Below are 10,696 nucleotides of genomic sequence, written 5' to 3' on the forward strand. Positions count from 1 at the left end.
TGAGACAAACAAATAAAGAATTTAAACAGTTCAGCAGAAATATTTGTTAATCCTCTATTGACATTCTGTTTCCTAGTAATATCAAATAGTGATTCAGGTTCACTGCTGTTTGCCAGTATGTACTGTTCATCCCACTTGCATCTGGTTCAATATTTCAGTAGCAATCAAAACCACTCTTCATAAAGTTGCTGAATCTTCAGGTTTTTTTTAGAATATCTCACAGTATTTTTTTCTTATGTACTTAAATCTTATTTTTGCTATGCAGTAACCACCTACATACCTTATTCTAGTACGAGAAGCATCTGTTACTGTCCTTTGTACTACCTGCTTTTGTTTGTGAAGTATAGTTTTCAGAAGACTGCTTCAAAATGAACTTTCTGATTTCTACTGATGTAAAAAAACATATATGCTTGTGTTCATCCATGAAACTTTCATTTTCAAATGATTGCATACAGCTTAATAGAAATTCAGCACTTGTGTGATGTTTATGAACTGAAGTGTAAAAGTCACCCAAATCTGCACACTTAACTGGACCAGTAAAATTCATTTTTTCATTAAGATCTTTCAAAAAATTATATTCTCTGCAGCTGAAATCCTTGTATTTCTGTTTGTTTAAAGAGGTTATAATAGTGTTCACATTATCTTGAAATGGGGTGAAAACTTTATCTGTTTTCATATCTTGGATTATTTGGTCCAAGTTAAGGTCTTGCGGAAGATTACTGTCAGCATTAAATTCATCTATTTCATTAATAAGTTGTTCAAATTCACTGTCAAACTGGTCCTCAAACTGAGCATCTATATCAGTATCAAAAGGGATCACTGGTTTGTCACTTACTGAGATAAACCCAAACACCTCTGTTTTCCTGAAATATAAAGAAATATATTTTAAATCTTCATTTTCAAAAATCCCTCTGTCTCTTTCACTTATTCTAATATGCTTTTAGAGGACCATAATTTCAGACCCTTATATTTGTTCAATATAAGTATTTTGTTTACTATGGAAAATCAATTGTTGCTGTGGAAGTCATTTGTTGCTTTGGAAAGTCAATTGTTACAAACAGAAGTCAATGAGTGCTCCGGCATGTCAAATTGGTTGCTTAGGGGAGTAAGTGGTGGTAAAGGAAAAAAAATTGCCTAGTATGGAAAGTGGACATCCATGCTTATGGAAGACAATGCTTGCTTTGATACCTTTGATTGCTATGACATAAGATTCTTATCAGAAAAAAACAGCACTGAATGTAAAATAATTTGTCATAAATAAACAATACTATGCTCACCCTTTATATACATATTTTAATCACAAAAATTTATCGAAATCTATGACATTTTTACTGAATATGTCTTATAAAAAGAATGAAAGAACTATGTATATGATTAAACTATGCTTCCCTATGACAGGTCAAGTTGGACCTTCCTTAAAAAAAACTGCTATTAAATGTTGTTAATGACACTATTATATTAATATTGTGACCTCCTATAATGTGTAGAATTTTAAACATAATACAATAATCTACTTAGTGTGAAGTCAAAACAAGTTTATTCTATATTTACAAAGAACCTGTGTAGCAACTATGATCAATATTTTGCAATATCAAAGATTTTTAAAAGGATACATAGGCATATTATATTTAACTTTATTTACTCAAATCACAATAATAATGAAAGTTTACAACTTCCAGCATATTTGTCTATATATAAATGATTTATAACAAAATGGAATCTAAATTAAATTATATAAAAAGTCAACAGAATCACCAAATTATGTTTAAAGGCACACTATGCCTCAGAAATATACATTTTTAATATTCTTTGGAAACATGTCAAACATGTGTTTAATAATGTTTAAATAATGGATTATGGGCATGTTAGACGTTTAACAAGAGGAAAAGTTTACGCTGAACATGCCAATTACGTCTTGTAAAAATAGTAAGTGTTGTAAAACCTCCACTTATTTCTTCATAAGGATAAAATCTTATCGCACATATAACTGATAGTGTGTTCATTTCTAAAACATTAATAGAATATTGAATTAAAAATTCTGAATGAAGCGATATGATTTTGCCTGTGTATTCTTTTAAAAATAGGTATTTTGCCTCCAATACAAAACATTTCTATACAAAATAGTACAACTTTAGTAGTGGCCAAAAAGTAATAGCAGGAAAAAAAAATGTTGAGATGTTACAGAGTCCCAATATTGAACAGATTTTGAGAAATATAAACATTTACATTTTGGGACTTAATGTGCCTTTAACCCATTTGTAATCCTCATTTTTTTTTGTTTCAGGCTGTTGTCCAGAGTTGTTGAATCCTGTGATTCAAAGACAGACCAGCAAGTGCTATATAATGCTTTTCAGTTTGAAACACTTGAGGGAGGCTATAAGATGAATATTGGAAAAACAGTTGTTCTCTGCCCATATTTCAGCCTTATTCCCAAATGTTGTCAACATCTATCGAAAAACAAAGCAGACAACAGAGACGATCTTCAATGGTATAAAGCTACAGACAACTAGCTATGACGCAGCTGAAACTTTCCATTTTCAAAACTTAAAAGATCACCTGCCACTGGAATCTGTTACCATTGAGTCAGAGACTGAAACATCTCTAACTTGTAAAAACAACGAGCTTGATTATGAAGTAAATGGCTGTAAAATATTCAAACTAATTACTTTTCATAAAAATGGTACATGGAAATTAAATGTAGCTGGAAAGAATGTGAATTAAGATGCAGTTTGTGTGTCTGACACATATGGACTTTCTGCAAATAACATAAATACTGTGTGCAAAGTGGCAAGTCTTTTACCTCTATGTTATGCTTTTCCCCTGACAAAATCTGTAATTGTAAGCCGTTACCATACAGTTGAAAATCTAAAAGTATGTGATAACCTGCACAGAAAAATCAGGTCAATACTTTGTGATCGGATTGTGCCTTTAAATTCTACAGACAAAATGTGTCACAAATGTAAATACATGAAAGTTAATGCTCCAGATTTAAACAAAGTGAAAGCCAATGATACTGAAAATCAAGTTCTAAAACAAAGAAACATCATTGAAACAAACAAAGAAAATAGTTCAAAACCAATAAGAGCAACAAAGGAAAGCATAATCAACATGTTTCCTGGTGCAAGCAAGGAAATTATTGACATACTTTTAAATCAGGCTAATAATTGTGAACGAGACCCTCGAGGAAGAAGGTGGAGCTCAGGTGTAATATCTGCTTGCCTTAAGTGGTTTATGAGGAGCCCACAGTCTTATCAGGACTTCAGGGATAGCAAATTTCTACTGTTACCCTCCCCCTCATTGTTAATTTTATATAAAAATAGAATTCAAAATAATGTTGGTTTTGACAATGACATATTCAAATGGATGCACCTCGAGGCTAAACGTAGAGCACTACCAATTGAGGCGTGGTCAGGAGGTATCATATTGGACGAAATGTCAATTCAGACAGATCTTCAAATTAACAAAAATGGTGATGTTGTGGAACTTTCTGGGCTTATGGAAATGGGTTCTGAAGGTAATACCTGCCATATACTAAGAAATGGCAAGGCAGATAACATTCTAGGTACCCATGCTCTCCAACTAGTTTTTTCAGGCATAACAGGTTTTAGATTCCCATTTGCCTATTTTATAACAGATGGGATTCACGCTCCAGAACTGTATTCACTATTTTGGGAAGCAGTTGATAAACTTCAAACATTTGGCTTCAAGGCAATATACACTTGTATGGATGGAGCTCAATGCAATAGATCTTTTTTACAATGTAAAATGCAATGTTTCAAATTTAACAACATATTCCAGTCAAAATCCATGTAATTTAGACTCGATGATATTCATGATGGATGTGTCCCATGTACTTAAGAAAATTCGGAACAACATGTTAAAAGTGGTATCCTCAAATCCTCTACACGTCTACTTAAATTCACCTCTAATAAAACTGTTCAATGGCAAATGTTCATTGACTGCTTTCAATGCTTTACAACTGCATCAAAAATTAACAAATGAACACTTATTTCCTTCAACTCAGTCCAAAATATGAAAAACAAAATCAACAAAGGGGACAGGAGACCGGGGGGGGGTTATGAGGAATCATTTGGCTGAAAAGGTTTTAAACAGTGATATGCTGCATGTCATTAAACAATACAAGCTGTATCTTGGCCCTAAAAGAAGTGATCTTGATGGAGCAATAGAACTACTCCAAAAAAACTTCAAAATTGATAGAAATTTTCAGAAGTTTTAAGCCTGTGCGTTCATTGGATGATGAAAGACTTAAACAGCTACATGAAATTGACGAGTGGTTCAAAACCTGGGAACTTTCAGTGTCTGGTAGCAAAGGATCCAACAAATCATTGCTTTCATTTCAATGCCATGAGGATATTCATGCATGTATAATTGGATTTATTAGTTTGTGCAATAAGGTTTTTTACAAGAAATGTTCTATTTACATCTGGATTGATTAATTCTGATCTGATTGAAAATACTTTTAACCAAATGCGGTCTACCTATAATGGAGCAAACAGCAATCCCAATGCATTACAGTATGGAAGAACATTAAATAGCATAATCTTAGGTCAAAAGACAATATCTCAAAAAGGCAATACAGATAAATTAGAGATGGGACCATGCTATACGAGTCAGCTATTAAAAAGCCACTGAAACGTCGAGCTTCATCGACTGTCAATGAAAGACCTCCAATAAAAGTCATCAGGTGCTAAGGTCAGTATAAATTTACCTTAATGTTTCTTGACAACAACTTAGATCCTCAGAAAATGTCTGTGATGGTTGGTTGATAAAATCCTTTACAATGTCAGGTTGTGGCATGCATGCCCGTTGGGTGAAATTTGCAACTCTTTGTCCACAGAAATCTCTAGCCCTGCTCATAGCCACTCCAAGCTGACCAGACTTGAATATACCCCTGCAATCCACTTCAACCCTGAATGATAAAAGTGAACTTTATGGTTAGTTATGAAAACTAAATTAACCAAGTCATTTATTTCTTTTGCAGAAGACACATAACACCACTTTTCTTGCAAACATACTTTGTATGCAAATAAATTAAGAATGTTTAACTTTTTAACCATATCTTGTGTGCATACACTTAGCAATATATACAAAGGAATTATTCAAAATGCATAAATAACAATATCAATCTAAATTTTACTTTAAATTATAACTATTCTATTGCATGTCAAGCATCATTCCCTGTGCTTTGTGAATTGTTATGGCAAAAGCCAACTTCAATGGCAGTTGTTCCCTCACAGCAATGTCTTTATTATCTCTAAGGCTGAACACTGAAAAATATCAGGAATATATAGTTCTATACCTATAATTGTTAAATCTCAATTGCAATGCTTATTATAATGAAACATCTGTATCTTTATATCAAATTTGACCAAAATTTATTCACAATTTTTTAATCATACATCATAACATGTTTTATATACTTTATTTGTTTTCTTGTTGTTGTTTTGGGTTTTTTACAGTAAAAAAATGTGTGACTTAAAATGTGTGCTAGTATACTACATGTCAAAAATTTAAACTATCATTCAATTACCTGTGAATTGAATTTTTTCATTGGAGCTTGTATTCCAACTGAATGAAAATCCACCACTGGTCCATCTTCTGAAATGCTGATAACATCTCCTCTAAGGCCATTTACAAGCTTGTTTGATAAGTTTCTTAGTAATATTACAGGTGCACCCACTTTCAGCCACAACTTATGTGGTGCTAGAACATGATTTAAACATGTTATTTTACTTTTGTCCTCTGACATGTACTCATATACTGGACCTTCCATTTTCAATAACTTATCTCGGTTAAAATCATCAACAATATCATTTGTTGCAAACAATTTAAGGCTTTCCTGATTACTGTTTACAAGGGGCCTGTTGAGGGATTTAATGAATTGGACTGAGTCATGGGAAAGTGCACCTGCAGAAACTTCTTTTAGAACTTTTATAAATGTTTCATTTTTCTGTCTTACAACCTCATTCAGCATAATTTTGTGTGAAATCACATTTGAGAATAAATCACTTTCAATGCAGTACTTCCCTTCATCATTATACATGGTATTGGGTACAGGTGGAAGCTGGTAAAAATCACCACTAAGAACCAGGGGGCCGTTTTATCAACGTGTCGTAGTCTACGACAATTTTTTGTCGGTGTCATACGTCTGCGACAATGTCGTACGACCGTTTTATGAAACGTGTCGCAGACGTTGTGTTTCTGCGACGTCGCAGCCTTTGTCGTAGACAAAATTTACGCGAGACACAGTCTAGCCAGTGCGCGCTTTGACGTCACATATGAAATCAAAGTACTAAAAGTATTGATGTAATTTACATGACTATTATCAAACGGATAAATTGACATGATTATTATAAAACGGATAAATATTTTAATGTCATTCAAAGAACATTTTAGTGAGAAATACAGCATATTATATTTTCTGCGCTCGATTCACCCCTTAAAATATTATGTCACGCTACGGTTCCACCCTAAATGTCGGGTCTGTACTGAATGCTAAGGCACATTATGTCTCAGAAGCGAGTTACTTTTTACCAGAGCGAACACGGGTTTTATAACGTTTAATTAACTGTCTTAAAGCATGCAGCCGCTTATGACTTGAAGCGGTGAATGTAAAATAACTAACCAAAAATGTCAACAAAGTTGTATTTGACTTTTTAACAAAATACTAATTTAAAATAACTATCACAACTTAATAAAAAATTAACATACGCAAAAGACGGTACGACCGATCAGCCTTTTTTAGAAATTAAAATAGAAAACTAAAAAATCAAAAGCATTTTTAAGAAACGACAAAAAGTATGTTTATAGTACTTTAATAGTTAATTAAAAGCTAAATAGCACCGGACTTTTCAAGTATATCGTGTGGCGATAAATCGGAACGTCACGGCTATTATCTATAATAACCTCGGAGTTAATACGGATTGAAAGTAGTTATACCACGTAAGGAACACGCAACAAAAAAAACACCTGAATTATTATTGTCGAAAGCATTCGAGTATAGCCATTTTTCATAGTATTTTCCGAGAAGAACGGTACACACTCGAATATAAGAACAAGCGACTAACTAGTCCCTTGTCTTTCTCATTGTTTGAAACAAAAACATAAACTATACATGTATATTATAGATATATCATTGCCAAGGCATCGAAATAATAAATTGCTGTTTTTTTTTGTTTTTTTTTTTGTTTTTTGCTTTTTTAATTGAAACGGAACACGCTGTTTTGTATTCTGTTCCAATTTGTAATCTTAATGAAATATTTCACTTTAAAGTGTCATGTATATTTGTTTGTTAGTGTTTTTTTTTCGGAATGATATTAATTATTTATAGGTATTTATACATATATTTCATGTAGTATTCTAAATAATCCCCTACTCCCGGCTTTGTAAATACAGTTCGGATACTATATTTTTTCAAGACTAGTCTTAAAAAGAATTGAAATACATAATTATTATATCATGCAGTTTGTGCAGACTTACATTTTTGTTTTGCCTATATTTCTAAAGAAAGTAGTGGTGAATGTGAAAGTATTAAAATTGTTATTGTAGCAAAATTTTGACTTTCATACAAATTACTAAATCATTAACACCGTACTCGATTGGCAAAAATTAACAGAAGCAAACGATAGTTCAGGTTAATGATAATGGAAATAAAAATAAAAAAAGTAAAAATATATATATAAATAAAAAGCTTTAAAAGATAAAAGCATTTCTATGGCTTTATGGGCCTTTATGAAAGGATTTTTGCGCGTTAGAAACAATTGAAGCTGCTTTTTTAAGAAACGCCAAAATTATGTTTAAAGTGTTAGCTATCATGATAAAACCAATGATTTGTACATATAAATTACTTAAATTAATTAAATGGCAACCAATGTTTCTAGTATAACGTGTGGCGCACACTTTTACCCATTTTACGAGGAATTCAATACACACAAGATTTCTAACTAGTTCTTTTCATTCTCGTTGTTTGAAATAAATATATATAATTAATCTTATAGATTTACTATTGCTAAAGAATCGAAATAATGAATTGCTGTTTTGACATATTTTCGTAAAGGTATATTAACGAAACGTAACACGCTGTTTTTGTTTTGTTCCAACTTGTAATTTATATGAAATATTTCACTTTAAAATGTAGCTTTTTTGTTGTTGTTTTTGTTGTTGTTGCGTTTTTTTTTTTTGGAAAGCGGATTAATTTTTCTCATAGATTAGCCTGGGTTCCAGTCTGTCGATTTTTTATGTGCTTCTTGGCGGCAAATCGACATATGAGCCGCGTCACGACAAAACCAACATAATAACAACTCTATAACAAGTAGAGAAACTGACAGCGAACAGCATGGATCCTGATCAGACTGCGCGGATGCGCAGGCTGGTCTAGATCCATGCTGGTCGCAAACCCATTATGTTGGTTTTGTCGTGACACAGCTCATATATTGATACTATCAAAACCAGATATGTAGTGTTATCTATGAGTATCGAGTATGAATTAGCGCGTAAGTTATGAATAGGCAAAAAATATATCAACGCCTGAATCCCAGGCTACTTATAGATATATATACGTACATGTATATCTCATGTAGTTGTAGTATACTAAATAACTCCCCACCCCGGGATTGCAAATTACGTAGTTACAGTTCGGATTCTATATTTTTTTAAGAATTAAAATGCATAATTAATACACAATGCAAATTGTGCAGAATGAATTATTATATCTACACTGTATATTGCAGTTTATCATAAAATTTGACAATTTAAATATTGGTGCTTTCATCCACGGTAACTTTTGGTTAATGTCGCATTGTCTTTTTGAACTTTTTTTTATATTCTATTGACTATTTTTTCTTTTTAAAATTGTTTTTCCAGATTTCATGACCACGGTAACTTTCCGGTGTCCTTTATTTGATACCATATGGGTTTTCTTCAAAGAAATATCTAAATTTATGTAAAATTTAGTAAAAATATTATGATTTTTCCAAATGTGAAATAAAAAAGATGTGAGTAAATTTATTTTTATTCTATTTTCCGAAGAAATCTTCGGAACTCATTACTAATAGAATAGAGTATGACCGTAAGGGCATATTTGCTCCAAATGAACGATATTTTAGACATTTTTATAGGGTATAAGATTTGTATATTCTGTTTCTTTCTATACTTAGCGCGCATGTATAATGCCCTTATATAAGCGCTTGACATTAAAAGGAAACAAAAACAATTGAAATATGTTTTCTTTTTATTCTGAAAAAGTTATTTAATAAAAATAATGTGCTGAGCATGTAGGCCCATACATGTAAACAGTGATCGCCAGTCTTGACGTCACAGAAACATCGTACGACAGCCCCAACCCTGTCGTAGAGCTGCGACATTTTCTACGACGTCGTAGGCTACGACAAACGTTCATAAAACGGTTTTAACGTTCTGCGACATGTCTGCGACAAAAAACTAGCCTACGACATGTCGTAGAGCGTTGATAAAACGGCCCCCAGCTGTATACCTCCAAATACAATTTTTTCATTTTTTATAGAACAAACTTCACTGAGGCTGCCAAACACCTTCTTACTTAACATTGAAACCTCATCAATGATGAGAATGTCTGTATTTCTAATGTTATTAACCACTTTGGCATATTTAACATTGTTTAGAATAACTGTTTTTATTTCAGACGGAGGATACCGACCATCTTCTATCCCTGACCAGCGATGCAATGTGTTTGCCTTTAGTGTCATATCCGTATATACAGAGCAGGCGATGCCAGTTGTGCATGTCAACGCTACAATTTTACCCTGATTTTCACATGTTTTAACTATTTCGCTAATGAGGAAGGACTTTCCTGTTCCTGCTGGACCTGTGATTAAGACATTGTGGCCTGAGAGAACAGCATCTAATGCAGACGACTGATTTTTGTTGAGATTTGCCATATTTTAATTAAATTTGACGTATTCCGCGAAAAAAACGTGTTATATACGGTACATTGATAATAAGTGAGAATGCCGAATGATAAATGAAAACATTCTACTGGCTTCCGTTTACCACGCACTATCATCAAGCAAAACGGGGAACCACGCACCTGTTGTCGGACGAACACTTCCGGGTCATAATAATTCTGAGGAAAACATCGTTTAGTAGCAGAATATTTATTGAAATACAGGCTCATTAGACCGAGTTTCATTTATCGAGCATAAGAACATTAAAAAGTAAGTAGAATCCAGTTGTTTGCATGTGTGTTAGACCCTGTTGGTCTCTTTATTTATGCATTTCAAGCGAAAATGCCAGTTACAACGTACATGTCATGGCGGTCTCATCTTTCGGACCTGGGTGATTTCTTACTTTCGGGCTTTATAACATTAACTAGCGGTTAATTAGGGATATGTAAATAGTAAATTGTAATAGAAAAATATATTGTACATTGATTCCATGCAAAAATCGGACGATATTACCGCCCGATAAAAAATTTTAACACAGATAACCGGCGTACCTATAATTTTCGTATAAATAACAAGGTCAAACACATTTTAGGTCAAATCAATGCCACTAGCACCTGTGTTCAAGACTTGATCGCCTGCTTGGTTGAAATGCTTTTTCATCAATGCAAAACAAACATAAATATGATGAACCTTGAAGTACGAGTAAATTTTATAAAGGATTAACATGAGCTTTGTATTATGTAACTTAGATGTTA

At 32.8% G+C, this 10,696-nt stretch overlaps 1 protein-coding gene across 1 annotated transcript; it reads right to left on the bottom strand.

Moving 5' to 3' along the window:
* Window positions 1-720: 720 nt before the first annotated feature.
* LOC132740558 (uncharacterized) lies at window positions 721-10,334 on the bottom strand (the record flags this gene model as incomplete). The annotated part of the gene is made up of 6 exons (XM_060728480.1): window positions 9,504-10,334; window positions 5,552-6,112; window positions 5,345-5,348; window positions 5,183-5,288; window positions 4,730-4,930; window positions 721-863 (listed from the first exon to the last, which is right to left on the bottom strand). Coding segments are annotated over exons 1-6 (1,447 nt in total), but the record flags the coding sequence as incomplete, so codon positions are not given.
* Between the last annotated feature and the right edge of the window lie 362 nt (window positions 10,335-10,696).

This window comes from Ruditapes philippinarum, unplaced genomic scaffold (genome assembly GCF_026571515.1).
Source record: "Ruditapes philippinarum isolate M1 unplaced genomic scaffold, ASM2657151v2 ctg2099_1_1_1_1, whole genome shotgun sequence".
In the NCBI taxonomy this organism is placed as follows: Eukaryota; Metazoa; Mollusca; class Bivalvia; order Venerida; family Veneridae; genus Ruditapes; species Ruditapes philippinarum.